General features: G+C 40.7%; 1 protein-coding gene across 1 annotated transcript; it reads left to right on the top strand.

Moving 5' to 3' along the window:
• The first annotated feature begins 1,405 nt into the window (after nt 1-1,405).
• Nucleotides 1,406-15,247, top strand: TMEM38B (transmembrane protein 38B). Its single transcript, XM_017823684.1, has 6 exons — nt 1,406-1,588; nt 6,314-6,470; nt 9,597-9,781; nt 10,803-10,890; nt 12,896-13,013; nt 14,164-15,247. Exons 1-6 carry the CDS (start codon nt 1,483-1,485, stop codon nt 14,368-14,370), a joined length of 861 nt encoding a protein of 286 aa, XP_017679173.1. The 5' UTR covers nt 1,406-1,482; the 3' UTR covers nt 14,371-15,247.
• The last annotated feature ends 2,505 nt before the right edge of the window (nt 15,248-17,752 follow it).

Raw genomic sequence — 17,752 nt, 5'->3', positions numbered from 1 at the left:
TCTCACCCTGCATAAACTTGTTTCCCAGAATGATTCTACAATTCCAGTTATTTCCTGAAATTAGTTCTTGGTAGGCAAAGATCAAGTTTAAGAACACCTGTGAAAGTTGTATGTTTTCAGACTGCTCTGCTTAACTTCACCACACAGTAGGGAAAATTTAGAGCGATTAATAGTTCTTTTCACCAGCATGTGGAAGTTGAATGGAAAAGACAAAAATGGTGTCTTTTTTCAGTAGGGAAATCCAGCCAAACCCTCAGAAACAAGTAAACTTAAGTTCCATCTGCAAGGGAAAAAAAAAGTTAATATGATGAAAAGATGACAACAACAAACCTTAATATGGCTACATTATGAACAATGTCAAGTTAGTGTAATTTGACTTTGGACTGACCTAACTGTAGCCTTCCAATGCCTGAAGGGAGACTACAAGAAAGATGAAGAGGGACTATTTACAAGGGCATGGAGTGATAGGACAAGGGGTTTAGTTTAGATATGAGATAAAAATTCTTCCCTGTGAGGGTGGTGAGGCCCTGGCACAGGTTGCCCAGAGAAGTTGTGGCTGCCCCATCCCTGGAAGTGTTCAAAACCAAGGTTCAATGGGGCTCTGAGCAACCCAGGATAGTGGAAGGTGTCCACCCAGGGAGTGGAACAAGATGAGCTTTAAGGTCCCTTCCAACCCAAACCATTCTACAAATTTCCTTCAGTTCCTTCAAGGCAGGTAGTCTGGTGAGCAAAGAAAAGGCAAATGTCATGAGCAAAGAAAAGGCAAATGTCATGAGTAAAGAAAAGGCAAACGTCATGTATCTGGGAGTTGGCAGATCTTTGACAACATTTCACTTGGGAAGCTCAGGAGCGAACTAGTTTTGCTGAAAATACTGTAGGATTGATGCAGAAATGGTTACAGATCTGCTCTGAGAAGGCAAAGTTAGCACAGACCTTCAAAATCAGAATGGATGTAAAGATGTATTAAAGGGTTTCTGCTGAGCCCTGACCAGGATCTGGTGTACATTCATGCCCTCAGCGACTTATAAATAACCCTGAGTGACAGCCTACGTACACATTGGTAATCCTAAATACTACTGATGAACTTCAGTACTGAAATACTGAAAAAAGGGGCGGGGGGGGGAGGGGGAAGAGAGAGATAAAAGGTATCAGGGCGTGTGCGTAAGGTCTGCCAGGGAAGCAGCACCAGTGTAGGAAAGGCTCTAGGGGATCCCAAACTGTACATGGAGCAGGACTACCAGTATTTTGACAAAAAAAAAAAAAAAAGCAAACACAGGACATATTGAAGATGTCTAGTGTTCAGACAGGCACAATTCAGACAGACAGTTCAGACGGCCCACGCCGAGGAGGGTAATCCCCTGTACGGCGCTGTCCCCTCGCCGCCCCGCCCCGGCGCTGACGGCGGCCGGGAGCGGCCAAGCCGCTTCATCCGGACGCACCCGCCTTCTTCTCCTCCTCCTTCCCGGTGCTCAGTGCCTGGCCATGGACCTGTGGCAGGTGCCGCTGCTCTTCTCCCGCCTGCCTATGTTCCCTTTCTTCGACCTGGCGCACTATGTCGCCTCCGTGGTGGCGTTGAAGGAGCAGCGGGGTGAGCGGGGCGGGGGGACGGGACGGGACGGGCACCTCCCACCCCCTCATCCCAACCCCGGTGTTCCTTCGTCGTGTCCCTGTGTTTCCCTGTGTCTCTCCACCGTGTTTGTGTGTGTCCCCTGTATCACCCGGGATCCCCAGCCCCGGCAGGATGACGGTGGGCGCCTCTCAAGTGCCGGGGGGTCCCCGAGGGAAGCTGGATAGTCCAGGACGGTGCAAATGGGATTGTGTTCCCTCTGCATTAGTCCGTCAGTAAATTATGTCTAATTGTCTGCAGAAGGCACCGAACCAAGCTTTTCTTCCTTCCCCGAACTCCTGACGAAATCAGCCACGAGTTTGTTGAAAACCATTTTCTTGAAGTGTTAACGTTTTGAAAGTCTCGAGAAGAAAAAGGGCTGAAACTCGTAATTGCTTAATTTCAATTGCTTGAAATTAAGGTGCAGAGAAGGGGTGTGGAACACAGGCCAGTGTGTCCCTCTGTCCAGAACTGCATCAGAGGGGTGAGAGGAGGAATGCTTAACTTGTATCCTTATATCGTTCACACACCCGATGTGTGCAGGAAGTTGTGAAGGCAGTTCTGCCTTCTAGGAAACATAGTTCTGGAATCTAATGTCACTATGCCTGTGACTTTTCATATAGTACCCTGTAGATTGTAAAGTGAATTTGGAGAAGCTTGTCAGTCTCAGGACTTTCAGTGACAGGACTTACTGTGAGTGCTCTCTTCTAGAAAAATCTTTTGCATTATGGCTGTTAACCCCAAGCCTGATTTTTTGTTGTCACAAATATAAGAGACTAGCCTTGTTTTAATATTTAGAATTAAACTACTTGTGGTGTGCCTTTGGTTAGCTACAGTAACTGTGTATCCGAGATGATAACTAGGAAAATAAACTGGCTTTCAGGATTATAGTGCAAATTTGGGAGTTTCTACTTGCCTCAGATTTCTAAGGCTCTGCACTGTTCGTTTATTGAGAGCTTGTTCTTTAGTCCCTTACTAAATGTGTCGAGGTGAATTTTGACTTCCTGCTGAGGAATTGCACTTAGCAGACTGTGAAGACTGATACAAAATGCTTAGGTACTCTAGAGTCTTCACCAAATTTTGTTATTACTGCTAAAATTTTTTTAGGGTGCTGCCTTATGGCATTATGTAATGTATCTATTCCATTCAGAAAGGGACTTTCTAACATTATCATGCACTACTTTTAAACTTTCCTCTTGAATGGACACACCTAAAGACCAGGATGAGGAGCTCTCCAGTTTGCATCAGCATATTTTTAGTGAGACAGCACTTAAGAGCAGTAGAACTGCTGTCAGAAATCTGATCAGATCCATGCCAGTAATTTATTTTTTTTATTCTCTAATTTTGATTTAGTAGCTGGGTAGTTCAGAACCTTTTTCTAATACTTTGAATTAATAACTGTAATCCAGGTGTCTGCATGCTGCTCTGTTTCTCACTTGTAAGCAGTTTGAACTGAGTATTAAATCATAAATAGCAGTCATTATGAAATAGGATGGATATATTATTGTGGATTAATGCTCTCTAGGCATTACTATATGTTCTTTTTGGAAACTTACAACAGTAGCTATATTTGATGGGGAAATAACAGGGCAGCCCTTAAGTGCCTGGTGATGTAAGATTAAGTGCCTGGTGTGGTCAAGTTACAGCCACGTTTATTTTATCCCAGATTACTGTCTCATTAAAATACCAACCCACCCCCACTGCTTAAAATCAGGCTCAATGTGGGCATTTGTACCACGGATGGGTGCACAATAACTGGGACTTTTCCAGCCCTCCTAACTAGATTTTCTTGCTCACTTTTGAGTGCTGGCAAACTACAGCAGTGACAACCAACATGTTGCTTTCCACATGTTTTAAAGTAAGAGTTCTTGGTTGGTGTATTTGAGATGGCTTAGGAGTTTCTAGTTTGTGACTCCAGTCAGTTGTAGAACTGGCAATTTTCTCTCTTTGGGATGGAGGGACACCAAGAGGTGTTGAGGGTTGAGGATATCTCATATTTGGAAGCAATGTGCTGTTTTTGTTCTTGCCATTTTTCTGTGACATGTTTCAGGTGACTTGAAAAGAACTAATTTTTTTGGCGTAGGTTTTGCTAAATCAAGTCTGACTCTGTAAACCTTTTATCTTAATTAATATTATTATGTATAGTTGAATGGGGTACTAGAAAAACTTGTAAAAATCCTCCTGGTCTGCTCTCTAGATGTGTATGTGGTATTTATTCCTGATTGCCTATTTGGAACATGTTGGAAAGGTTAAAGCAGATCTTCTCCTATTGACAGAAATAGTTAGCTGGCAAGGGTTCTTGGTTCTTTTTTTTTGTTACTGTCATCTAGAAACAAGATTTAAAACTATATTCAAAAATAGTCCTTGTGTTTTGAAGCCTTATGTTTACTTTCTAAAGTGTACCTTTGCAGCAATCTGCAAAGAAGTGGCTTTCTGGCAGATGAACCTTTGCATGGTTGTATGATGCCTCATTAATTCTGCAGGATGCATCAGAGGACAAATATAAATGACCACTTGTTTAAAAACATGTGACCTACTTAAAACTGAGTTTGTCTTCTGAAACATTACACCCCAGTCATAATTTAGGTGGCAATGCTAAGATGATCTTTAAATTAGTGTCAGCATTTTTTGCCTCATTTGCTTTTATGTTGGGTATATTCCTTGTTAGAAAGTGGGTGTGAATTGTTACATACTGGCACTTGAGCTGAGAAAATTCTAATGTTGACCTGCAGAAAAATCTTGAAGTGCAGTAGCATTTCTAGTCTCTTGTAAAATGAAAAAATTTACCTGCTTTGTTGTGGACTTTACTCATAGAGGGCAGTCTGGTAATAATAGTAGTAATTCTTATATGTGTCCTCAAAAGTGAAAACCACTTGCTGCTAGTCATGGGGAAGAGTGCAGAAGTGGTGATTACTGAAAGGCAGGACAATGGATTTGGAAAGAGAACAGATACCTAATTAATTTTAAAACAACTCTGACATTTCATTAATTTTTTTTTTTGGTATTTTCTTGTCGTTGCAAGAAAAGGAATTTGGTCTTTTCATGCTATATTAATGTGGCTGTGTCATCAGACAAGAACAGTGACATGTGAAGCTACTGTAGTTCTTTTGGACCAACGTATGTCCACTTAATATAATTTTGTATCTGTTTGTTTTTCTGAATGCAATGGTTGTCNTTTTTTTTTTTTTTTTTTTAATTGAGGAAATCTTAATGTAGTAAGGACAAGCTATTCATATTTTGCAAGTGTCCTACCCTTTTCAAATATGTTGGTGAAAATAGATCTACATTCAGTTATATGGGATCTGGGTGTAATGGCCCACTTTATATTTTTACTTTTGCTCTTAAGTAACATTATCAGACTTTAGAATTTTCTCCTGTGTTAATTTTTTGCACATGAACACGATTGATAGCTATTTTGAAGAAGTGGTCATATGCCATAACAAACCTGAGCACAACAGATTTGGAGCACCAGGTATGAAAAATAACATGCAAAATAGTGAAACATATAACAGATGTTATTTTATATTCAGATATTCTGAAATACGTTGGAGTGCTCATTTTTATAAGTTGGCTGTTACATAGGAATTTAGATAGTGCCACAATACATGATATCTGTGCCAGCACTAAAAGTATAAAAGTCTTGTTAATATGTTAAGTGAGCTGTATTGAGAGTGCTGTATGATCTTTTATATGTTTGAGCATCTCCTTTTGGGCAAGAAGCTTCTTTTCGCACAGAAATGCTTGAAAAATCCAGAGCTTCCCCTCTGAATTGGGAATAGATGCGAGATTTCATTTTGGGGCAGACAGAGGTGCTTTTATGAACTTCAGCCTTTGGACTATGGAAAGTTAAACTTGTTCAGGCAAACAGAGCTCACCAGCAGTGTAAAGGGGAAGCTTTAACACTGGACTTTTGAAGTGGAAAAAAACAACTACTTGAGAATATTTTTATCTTTGATAAAGTGTTTCCCCCTGAAACTACTTAATGCTTCCCATTACCTCCAGCATAACCCTTTAATATTGAATACTGTTTTGGCATATTTCTATTGCAATTTAAAGGGGATAATTTATTTCAAAATAACAAAATAAACCAAACTGTCAACCTTTTAATAACAAGGGAAACTTACATTTATTATTATGGCTTCAGGTAACCTGTTTTCAACTCTCCAGGAGTCAGGTAAAACTATTTAATAATTGTTTTGGATACTGTTTTCATTTTTATCAGCAAACACAGCAAGGCATTATGAGGGAAAAGGAAAACAGTGACCCTGAATTCTTGGAACACTCAAAAGCAGAAATGGAATTTGTAGAATAACCCTCAAAATGTAACCTATCTTGTGCAGTTCAGGAAAGCCAATTCTGTGTTTTTAATACAAATTTGAAAGCAAGTGTATATCTGTACCAGGCTATTAACAATGAGACCTCTCAGCCATGCTCTGAAAGCTTTTTCTTCTTGGTAGCCGAACAGTTATAACAAACCAATGCACAAAAGATGTTCAGAGAGCACATTCTGTTTAGATAGCGAATGTTAAAGCCAGTGTGCTTTAACTTTGTATTTCTGAAGAGTTTTCCTGTGAAACCCTACAAATTGCTGGAGGATTTTTTCATTACCTAAAGGAGCAATGTTGGACTGAATGGTTGAAAAATACTGGCTTTTAGAACGTTATGTGAGTCTCAAATGTTCATTTCTGTTTTTGCATCTTTTCACAGGAGCTGTGGAGGTGTCAGTCCGGAGTCCATTTGCCTGCTGGTTTAGTGCTATGCTTTATTGCTTTGGTGGTTCACTTTTGTCCTCGTTGATGCTTGCGGAACCTCCAGTTTCATTTCTGGCCAAGAGCGCAAATATTCTGCTGGCATCTTCAGTCTGGTAAGCAGCCACAATTGAGTTGGATGGGTAACATTGGTTCTGATGAAGATACATGTAAGCTGATACTACACCATCGAGGTTCCATGAAAATCAGTGCCTTGACTTAAAAGTGTTATGGATTTGGATCCTATTTCTTCATCCAGAGTCACTGCAACAAAATAGCTGTTAGAATCCTTCTTCTGTAGGAATAGAATGCTTGTAAGGGAGCAATTCTTATGGGCTGTTGTATAACAAAGTGCTCTGTTGCTAGACTAGACTTGTCTTAGGTTTTTATAGTTTTCCTGGTCAAACAGCTGAAAACATTATTTTGTAATAAAGTGATTTTCATTTGCTGGTTTTCTGGACACAGGTAAGTCATAGATGCAATCTAGTTTTATAAAAGTAGCTCTTGAAGGCTGTATGCAAAAATTCTGGACTTTTCTGTAACTGCGGATCCAAGACAGATCTTTCTTCACCTCCAGTTTCTGCCACCAGACATGACTTTTTTTTTTTTTCTGTGTTTTGTCCCTTCCCAAATGGATGGGTGTTGTAGTGGAAGACAGAGCTGAATGGGAAGTCAGGTATGTGGCAATTTGGCCTGTTTTGAAATTCAAAAAAAGAGCTGGAGTTATTGTCATATAAATGTGGCCTTCCAGTGAATTTAATTTATTCCAGAAAGTGATCTTTGAAGAAAACCTCAAACTTAACAAAAATTATGATCAGCCCTGGAGTTTTGAATTTTAAAAGCTCAATTCCTGCCTTAGAAAGAGTCTGACCTGCTTAAAATCCTTTAGCTCCTAGTAGCCCCTTACGTTTTATAATTGCAAATGAATTAAAATGAAAGTGTTTCTGTCTGTCTGTGTATGTTATATTAGTTTTCTGGCCTTTGTGTTGCAGTGAAAGATGACAGATTTTATTTAGGCAGGGGAGTGAAATGAAAAATGTGCAATAATTAGTGCATTATTAACAAAGCTTATAGAATCTGCCAATAGTTGCTTAACAAGTGATATGACTTAAAAGTACACTTGAAGAGAGCATGATTTCTCTTGAACTTTACATGGTCAAATGTGATTTGCTGTGCACAAACAAAACAGGGCTTTAACGAGGAGCTGTGAATGTTATGAAACCTTCTAAGCTCCTACTTTTACTAAGTTCTCTCTTCATGACTACAATGACCTTAATTCTCGGTCCCGGATGGTGCAAAATGAAATTCCCCAAGCCAGACATAAAATAAGGGGGGTTGTGCTACACTTGAGAAGTGCTCCTAAATAGTCTGTAGGACAGCGGCATCTACTGTTGGCAGAGGTTACAGGCAGAAGTGCCGTGGTCGGTCTGCAGGGTCAGGTTCAGTCCTATTATCAGTGCTTCAGGGTCCTAATCCCACCTCCTGCAGCTGTAAATTAATTCTGATGAGGGTTGTCTGTTGAGTAGGTGGCTTAAATGGCTGTTAGCAGTAGTCTCTAAAATACATGCTTTGTACATGTCTTTGGCTTCCTATCAGCTGAAGCTTGGTTGCATACAAAGGCATCTGACTTTAGAGTGAGAGAAAAAGGGAAAGGAAAGGCCTTAGGAAGAGAGGACTGAGCTCAAAAGCCTCAAGAAAAGGGCCTGTGTCTCTTTTAGAAAATGAAAAGGTATCCTTCCCATTTTTAAATACTTTCTCTGCTTTTACTTAATTATTACTCTCTTATTCCTGTGCTGAAATAATCTACTTAAGATAACCGAATCAAGTTACTTAGTCTTGGTTGTTTGTTTTTAATTTAATTCAGTTCTCTGTAAGAACTAAATTTTGTTTATTAAGAGATACAATAAAACAACACATAATCTAATCTTTTAAAATATACTGTCATACTAGAATTTCACTGTTAGCCATTTTTACTTTTGATACCTTAAGCCCCTAATGTTTTTTTTATTTTTCTAATATTGGTAAGCCTTATAAGTTTTATAAGTAGATTTTAAAAGCAGCAACCCTCCCTCCCTTGTCCCTTGTCCCTTTCCCTTTCCCTCTAGACACATTCCTTAACCCTCCTACTCCCGAATCCAGTAGAAATGTTTAGTCTTTTGTCAAGGCAAGGCCTAGATTGTTGGCAGAACAGCGTATCAGGGCCTAAACCACAGAACACGGTCAAAAACTGGGTGACTATGTACCCTTTGTGCTCTGATGAAGATGAAGATGGGATGAACAGAGGGCCCCAAAAAGCCCCCAGACCCATTCTCAGGGGGTGGACCAGGGGCGGACCAGAGTAAAGGCCACAGGGTGGACACATCTGAGATTGGATGGATGGTATTATAAAATGTAACATCTCAGGCACGGCCGGCGCGTCTTGTAACATCTTTGCCTTGGCGTAATAAACCCTTTCTTATCTCACCCCTAATTAACTGCTCTGGGAGATTTTTTCAGCACCTAACTCCCACATCAACACTTTGTTCTAAAAGCAGAGGTGATTGTTAAATTTTGAGTTGATCAAAGATATTGTTAAATTTTGAGTACTGTGCTTTCAATGCTTTGAATAAAGAAATGTGCTTCTTACTGGCAAGCTGGAAAAGCTAGAATTGGTGAGTACTAAGATGTTAAATGTGTTTGAAAAGAGCTGTGCATTTCACTTGGCATGACACTAACTAGTAGAGGCATTCTTGCTGAAGTTACATAATTCCATGTACCTGCAGTATGAAAGCACAGGTCAACATTTAATTTACCACCCTGTTGTAATCCTATTAAAAAAACCCCAACAAACAAAACCAAAAACAAACCCCAAAACAAAACAAAACAATAAAAACCCCAAAAAACCCCAAACAAAACCAAACCCCCAACCAAACATAAAATAACTCACAAAATAAACAGAAGGTTAGTCAGACACAAATTTAATAATTTGAATCATAAAAACATGATATGCAAGCTATAGAACGGGTGGTAAAATTTAACGCTGTTTCTCATGTACTTTAAGAGGTTCTTCTGTGGGACAATGAGGCAGTAAGATAATGTTTGATTTTTGGTGCAAGAGCTCAAGCGTGCTTAGAAGCTTTCCAAATTTGTCCCAACGTGTATCACAAGACAGTGAGTTATGCATTACTAATCATATTCCAAAAAATAGCTTTAAAGATTATTAAAAGGTAATTCCTTAGCAAAAATGTTCTCATGATTTCCAGGTATCTGGTGTTTTACTGCCCACAAGACATTTTCTGCCGGTGCTTTTCCTTTCTGCCTCTTCGTCTCCTGGTTGCAGGAATGAAGGAAGTGACTAGGACTTGGAAGATAGCATCTGGAGTTGCACATGCAGACAGTCACTTCAAAGATGCCTGGCTTGTTATGGTGGCTGTGGGCTGGGCCAGAGGTAACATACACCATGTCTTGTTCTGACGGCTTGTGATTTTTTGAAGTGGTGTTTAAATGTCTGGCCTGCCAGCATTAACTGTAGCACTATCCTTGCTGTGCTGGATGTGATAGTCCTGATGAAGTCTGTTATCCCCTCAAGGAAAAAGCCTATGCAACAGTTTTTCTGTCTGGATTAAGGATGACATTGAGTGACTTGGAGGGAACTTTGTCTTATCCCTTCAGGTCTTATGAGAACTTGTAGGATGGGCAGTTGATGACAATAAAGAAGTAGATCTTCTGTGTAGCTGTTGCTAAACTTATAAACAGCGTTATTTCCTCAGAGCTGTCTCTTTACACATGGCTGAAGAAGAGAACTGGTTATCTTAGTTTTTTGCGTTGTAACTATTACTCAGTTTTAAACATAAGAATGAACCTTCTTGCCTGCATGCTGTTTGGAGCAGAACTCTGGCAGCCACCTTCCTAGCATCTCTATTTGTAGTCACACCATTATAAGAATCCCTCCTGGAGGTGACTGTGCAGCTCTTGTTTCTGCTGGATTCTGTTCTTCTGTGGGAAGCAACAATATGATGATCTAACGTGTTCTGTTCCCAGGTTACAGCACAGATCAGTCTCATTGGCCACAGTGTCCTACACCTCCTTATATCTTGTACTCTTTTAATATAAAAATACATACCCATTTTTATCACAGAGGGTTGTCATAGTTTATAGAGACATTCTCTGTACTTATGATGACATGATGAATGCAATCATATAAACCTCTAGAGATGTACCTTGGCAGTCCAGGCATTTGTGGTGATGCGTGCCTCAGTTCAGGTGTTATCACTTAAAGGTAAAACTCTGGAGTTTCATGTGGGCTGTTCAAGTCATGCTTGTATAAAAGATTGGATTAGTCTTTTTAAGTCTGGGCTTTGGGTGCCACATTTAGCACCTGGTGTCATGACTTTAGTTGTGAGCAATAATAGATTGCACAGTAGTGGTAGCAGTCAGTGGAGGTTTATCGTAAATCTTTGCCATTTCAGGAGCTGGTGGTGGCCTAATTTCCAACTTTGAGCAGCTGGTGAGAGGAGTGTGGAAACCTGAAACCAATGAACTACTGAAGATGTCCTAGTAAGGTTTTCTTTTAACATGTTAATTGTTGTTTTGTTACCTTCTTCAGTTGGCACTCACTTTTAGTGTTTGAGGTCTAAAAAAAAGCAGTAGAACGAGCTTGTACTCAATGTTCTGTTCTGTATCCTGTGAAAGAGGGGTCGATGATATTTTAATCCTTTTATGTTCACATCAGTAGAACAGCAAATGGGAGAGACAAATCAACAAAAATTATGTATCAGAAAGCAAGTATTGAGCCAGTGTGGAGTTGCTAGAAAGTAGTATTGACTCAATTTTCTTACAGGGATGTGGTCCTCTAGTGAAAATGAAAGGACAGTGGTACCAGAAGTGTATAAGTGAAGTCTGCACTTCTGGTATGTGTTCTGAGCATCACTAAAATGGCTTCCTTTGAACATTGTCACTCTTACTTTTGCTTCCGGTGCTACTTTCCTCCATAAATATCAATTATTTGAGGACGTGCAGGTTGGTTATTCAGTATAGCAAAAATGTCCTGCAGGATAGGAAATGTTACTTCTCTTGCAGAAGGAAAGAATGGAAATATTACATGGCTCTTGTAAAATGGGAATTGAAACAGGCTAGAAAGACACAAGCTATTATTGTAAGTCAAAATAAGGTCACTGCAATAATTTCCTAAAATTCTTTTGATCTTTCCCATGTTACTCTCAGGCCTTTAAAAATAATATTTTTTTTAAAGTTATCTTGCTTTTCTGCAGCCACTCTTAGACACAGAATAACAGAAATGACATTTGCAGCCTGTTCTTTGGCAGTATTTCAACTTTTTGTGGATTGTGTGAGTTGTTGGCATTTTCTGAAATTCCAGGTATTTAGAATTTATCTCCCTCTGTCAGTGCCTAAGTGGCAGTCTTGAAAGCAAACTTCCAGAAAGAAGAAGACACTGTCAAAAATAGCACTGTAAACCCAAATAACACTTGTCCTTACAGGTGCAACACCAGAGCAGTGCTTACTGACTGTCACCACTTGCATATATTCTCCTTTTCCGTGGAGGATATGGCTCAAAGTAACTCAAAAAAGATCTTTAAAATTTCGTTTATATATAAATCTTAAGAACATTAAATTGAACTAAGTTACAAAGTTAAATGGATCAAACATCCTGCAAGTGGATGAGTTGAGTGTATACACAGAGTTGCTTTTTGGAATTCCTGAGCAGGAAGTTGGTGTGGCAAATCTCTGAGTTATGGAAAAGACAGTGAAAAGATGTGTCTACCCTGTAAACTCTGTAATAACAGGAATGTCACCTGCACAGGTCACATGTAGGTGCAGATTAAGAAATGCATGGAATTCTTCTGCCAGTGTACTGGTGCTCTCTCTTCAGAAGACTGGAACTGACCAAAGTTCTCTTGTTTTCTGGCTGCATGCCTAGCAAGGGATTTACCATCACAACCAAGATCTGTACTAGAATGGGAATCTTTGCATGTCTTAAGCCAGCACAGCTGTGTTGGCAAAACCTGGTAGCATAGGCCTGGCTCAAATTGGGCCTAAGCTGACTACAACCCTAGAGCTGCTGGACTGTTACAGTGGACCAAGACCTTGACTATGTTGCACTTCAACACCTTAAGCAACCCCTTGGAGTAACTAACTACTGGAGTATAGTAGAGGAACCTGTTTTTAAGTCTAGTCTGAGTGCGCAAGCTTTGTGATTTAACTCTTCAGTAAAATGTATTGGGAGAGGAAGAAGGGAAGCAAGCTGATGTATAGAGTTTGAATAGAAGCATTATTTGAGAAGGATTTGCCAAATAGAAACTTGCTGGGTGTGTAAAGTAGTGCTGAACTCGTTCTTGTCCATGTTACGGACAGAAAGTGTAGTAAAGTGAAAGTCTTAATTTAATTATGTCTAGGTTTTAGACCTTATTACTGTTACAACAATTTTTCATTAGTTCTATTCAGAAAAAATTCTTTTGCACAATTAAGAATATTTACTGCTTTCTAGGCCATGGCAGCTTTTGCTGTAAAGAAGAAAAATTAACATTATTTGTTTGACTTCCAGCCCTGTGAAGATAACTTTGATAGGAGCAGTTCTTTTCACCCTGCAACACAGCCAGTACTTGCCAATTGCAAGACACAACCTTGTGTTTTTATACACCATCTTTCTTGTCATCTTCAAGGTAAGAATTTGGAAGTGTTGCAAGTAACTGAATAATAGGAAATATTTTATTTAGTTATTAGAATGCGTGCTTCTGGGTGGGAAAGCCAGCTCGTAGTAAAGTCAGAAAACTGTATTTAGTCTTCTCTACACAAGCAGAACAGAAGACCTGTTCTGTTACTGACACTGTTCAATGTATGGGGAGAAAAAAAAAGAGAAAGAAGTCAGGAATTTAAGCACCCAACATTTGATATTCCAGGCTTATATGCCTTTAACCTCAAACAAAGCTTACGCTTGTAGAAAGAAACAAAGTTCTTTGTCTTTTATGTGTTTGCAATACAAGCCAACCAGACTCTCATCTAGCTTAAAGTATTTGCAAAACAAGTATTTAGACAGGAAGAGAAAGTATATCAAAACCACTCTGAGGTAACTGTTTCTGCTTTTATAATAAAATAGGCACTCTTGAATTCTTCAGTCCCTCCAGTCTTGTTCATTTCCAGGATGATACCTGTCTTCAGGATTATGAGCTAATAAGAAAGCACAGTCTCTGTTAACAGAAATCTGTCAATTTTAAGAGCTTCAGAGCTGCTGTTGAACAGATCAGAGACTGACTGAAAGTGGTGGTTGCTAGTCCTTTCTGTGAAGTAGCTGACAACTTTAGTTCTACAGACGTTGCTTTAGGGAGCCGAGACTTTGAGTTAATATTCATGATTCTCCACCTAAACCAGTAAGGTGTTGTTGAACTGGGGATGCTGGGAATGGAGAAGGAAAGGAATGTTATTCTGGAACTGAGAGATTACAACTCTCTTCAGGAACTGGCTGTCAGAGTACACTGAAGTGACTAAATCCTTACACTGATGGTCTTACTGACAGTCAGGAACTTGAGCGCCCACTTAATAGCAACCCACTAATAAAGCAACAGTTGTGGATCTGGCATAGTCCTGTAATAATGTCTTTTAGAAACTTGTCATGTCTCTGAAAACTGTAGTACCTGGACCTATAAACTGTTGTTTTTTCTGCCCTGATTCCAAGTTATGTGTCCTAAGGAATGTCTGCCTAAACCTATGAACTTTATGGAACGAGTATGGCTGTCTGAAATTCTAGTTAAAGTCTGGTTGTGCATATATGTTTAGGTGCTTACACATTTATTGTAACTTGATCCTTGTTCTTAGGTAAAAATGATGTTGACAAGATGTGCAACTTCTCCACTTGCTCCCCTTGAGGCTGCATTAGGCCATGTGCTTTTTGGCTTGCGAAAGGCACCTTCCAAAGTGAAGGGTGAAAGTGCCACATCTTCCAATCGCTCTTCAATCTGTGACCGGCCCTCTGAGCAGCACCACGATGGTGTTAAGAAAAGACAAGCAAAGAAAACAGAATAAGTGACTTGAAATCCTCGATGGTCTTGACTGCTGAAGATGTTTTAATGCCAGATTAGGCTGGCTGAAGAGTTTCTTTAAGGAAATGCATTTGTGAGGAGAGAACAGGACTGTGTTGTGGTTCGCCTTTGGAATGTGTTATGTAAGCTACTGTTCCTATGTCTGAATGCCCAGGTTGGATTTGTAAGTTAAAACTACAGTTTTTTATATACTTACAAATTTACTAATTTTTGTATTCATGATAACTTAAGGTGCTCACGTGCTAGTTTTGAAAACGTGAAAATCATATTTGTTATTTTTTCTGATATATCACTTGTTTCACCTCTTTCTAGCCACCAGATCTTATGTTTCATTTGGATAACATTGATTTGTACTGTCAAGTGTTCACTGCAGCACATCCCAAATAAGAAAGTCATCATCTGAGTAAGGCATAATCACATTGTACTGTGTAAAATCATAAAAATGTACCACACTAATGCCTTTAACTAGAAAAATGACCGAATTATAATTATAATAATTATTATTATTATATTATTATTATGTGTAATTCACATTGCACTGGTCTGGGTTTTCTGCATTTACTGAAATATTTTTCAATATTTTTATATTTTTTAAAATGAGAGTAAATTACTGGCACTTTAAAAAATCTTTACAGTTAGCAAATAGAAATATTCGATATTTTTGTTGTTGGCTTACTTTGACACTTACTTTGCAAGCATTTGATATGTAGGTGTTTTTCATGTTACATTGGGGATTTGCATGTGGTTTGTAGTTATCTTTCAGTTCACCTGAGACTAGACATCTCTGCCTGCATTTTTGTCAAAGCATATGCACTTTTTTCTTTTCAAAGACAAACTTTCTTATAAAAAATAAGATTGGACAGTACATTTGCCTTGTTCACTCAGCACCTTGGGCTGGAAGACAGGGATGAAAAGCAGAAGGAAGCCCCTGTAATCCATGATGGAAGGGTCAGTGACCTGCTACACCACTTAGGACACTCAAAGTCCATGGGGCCAGATGGGATCCATCCAAGGGCACTGAGGGAGCGGGTGGAAGAGCTTCCTGAGCCACTTTCTGTCACTGACCAGCAGTCCTGGCAAACTGGGGAGGTCCAAGGGCTGGAAGCTGGCAAATGTGACACACATCTACAGGAAGGGTTGGGAGGAAGGATCTGGGGCACTTCAAGCCTGACTTCAGTGCTGGGGAATGTCATGGGGCAGATCATCCTGAGTGCCATCATGCAACATGTACAGGACAATATGGGGTCAGGCCCAGCCAGCCTGGGTTTAAGACAGTCAAGTCTTGCCTGACCACCCTGATCTTCTATGACGAGGTGACCGATCAGTGGATGAGGGAAAGGCTGTGGATGTGTCTACCTGGGCTTTACTAAACCTTTTGACACATTTTCCCACAGCATTCTCCTGGAGAAACTGGATGCTCATGGCTTGGATGAGTGCCCTGTTCACTGCGTAAAAAACTGTCTGGATGGCCCAGCAAGTGGTGGGGAATGGAGTGACATCCAGTTGGAGCCCCTCACAAGGAGTGTGCACCAGGACTCAGTGTTGGGGCCAGTCCTGTTTAATATCTGTATTAACAGTTGGGATGAGATCAAGAGTACCCTCAGTCAGTTTACTGACAACACCAAGCTGGGCAGGAGTGTTGGTCTGCTGGAGGGTAGGAAGGCTCTGCAGAGGGATCTGGACAGGCTGGATTGATGAGATGAGGCCAATTGTGTGAGGTACAACAAGGGGAAGTGCCAAGATTTGCACTTCAGTCACAAAAACCCACAGTAGCGTTCCAGGCTGGGGGAAAAGTGTCTGAAAAGTTGCCTGTTGGAAAAGGACCTGGAGATGCCAATTGACAGCGGCTGAACATGAGCCCAGGTGTGCCCAGGTGGCCAAGAAGGCCAAAGGCACCTGGGCAGTACCAGCCATAGTGTGACCAGCAGGACCAGGGCAGTGACTGTCGCCCTGTGCTGGCACACCTCGAGTGCTGGAGGCAGTTCTGGGCCCCTCAGACAAGAGAGACATTGAGGGGCTGGAGCATGTCTGTATCAGGGGTGAATTTATGCTGATACTTTTGGTCTGTGTTTGGCCCAGCCACCTGTAAAAGTTTTGTTCTTTCCCTGCCAAGTTATGAGAAAACAAGCACTGATAAAATGGGAAATTTGTCCTTGAAGGGAGTTCTTGTATAAACTATATTTAATTTGTATTCTGTGATTGGCTAATTGTTCTCCAAGGTCGCTTGAAGGAGAAATTGAAGACTATAGTGATGAAGGAAACCCCTAGACTCATTTGGGAAAGACCCTCCCCCCCCCCGCGCCCCGAGTGCAGTTCACAGGCACAGGGAAAGCCGCGCCTGTGCAGAAGAGATGCACTTACATAACCAAGGAGGTGGGACTGAGGGCCTGTGGTGGGGTGGTGCTGGCCACACCTGCCTAGACAGACGTAATCAGTTAATTGTATAAGAAGCAGTTAGCTCTTGTTGGGTAGGTAGCAAGCTTCACATCAAGGACAATGCTGCCTTTTGGCGGGGATGCCTGCGAATTTGTGAACTTACTGACTTTCCAAGGATGCAGCTTCTGCTATTGTTAATTATAGGCATTCTAGGTTGGTAAGATAACTTTATGGGCAACAGTTGGGTGACTGGGGAGGTCGTGCTGGGGGCTTATTTCTCTCTTCCTTCTTCCCTTTTGGGTTTGTTTGTTTGTTTTGTTGGCCACCTCTTGGTAATAAATATTAGTTTCGTTGAGCTTCCAATGGTGTCATGGTTTCAGATTCAGTATGGTCCGAACCTCTCCCTAATACACATGTCCAGAGAAGGGATTGGAGCTGGGGAAGGATCTGGAGCACTAGGAGCAGCTGAGGGAGCTGAGGGGTCTCAGCCTGGAGAAAAGGAGGCTCAGAGGGGACCTTCTTGCTCTCTACAACTCCCTGACAGGAGGGTGGAGTCACATGGGGGTCAGGCTCTGCTCCCAGGGAACAAGGGAGAGGATAAGAGGAAACAGCCTCAAATTGTACCAGGGGAGGTTTAAGCTGGATGTTAGGAAAAATATATTGACTGAAAGCGTTGTCAAACACAGGAACAGGCTACCCAGGGAAGCAGTGGAGTCACCGTCCCTGGAGGTATTTAAAAGCCATGTAGATATGGCACTTGAGGACATGGTTTAGTGTTGGGCCTGGCAGTGCTGGGTTAATGCTTGACTTGATGATCTTTAAGGTCCTTTCCAATCTAAACCATTCTATAATGTCAGAAGCATGGAACTATTTATTAGCATTTGCTGAAATCTTGCTTTCTGCTGGTTGCATCTTTTTTTGCTCATGATATAAAGCATTTCTAAAGGGGATACACTTCATAACTGAGAACTCTGACATTTTAGAGATGT

This window comes from Lepidothrix coronata, unplaced genomic scaffold (genome assembly GCF_001604755.1).
Source record: "Lepidothrix coronata isolate B3197 unplaced genomic scaffold, Lepidothrix_coronata-1.0 Scaffold104, whole genome shotgun sequence".
NCBI lineage: Eukaryota > Metazoa > Chordata > Aves > Passeriformes > Pipridae > Lepidothrix > Lepidothrix coronata.
This window is presented reverse-complemented; position numbering and strand designations above follow the sequence as displayed.

Bases quoted from the DNA above. Each gene is read 5' to 3' on its own strand.
- TMEM38B (XM_017823684.1), top strand. From the start codon at position 1,483: ATGGACCTGTGGCAGGTGCCGCTGCTCTTCTCCCGCCTGCCTATGTTC. The intron at 1,589-6,313 runs GTGAGCGGGGCG...ATCTTTTCACAG, and splicing joins GGCGTTGAAGGAGCAGCGGG to GAGCTGTGGAGGTGTCAGTC. The intron at 13,014-14,163 runs GTAAGAATTTGG...CCTTGTTCTTAG, and splicing joins TCTTTCTTGTCATCTTCAAG to GTAAAAATGATGTTGACAAG.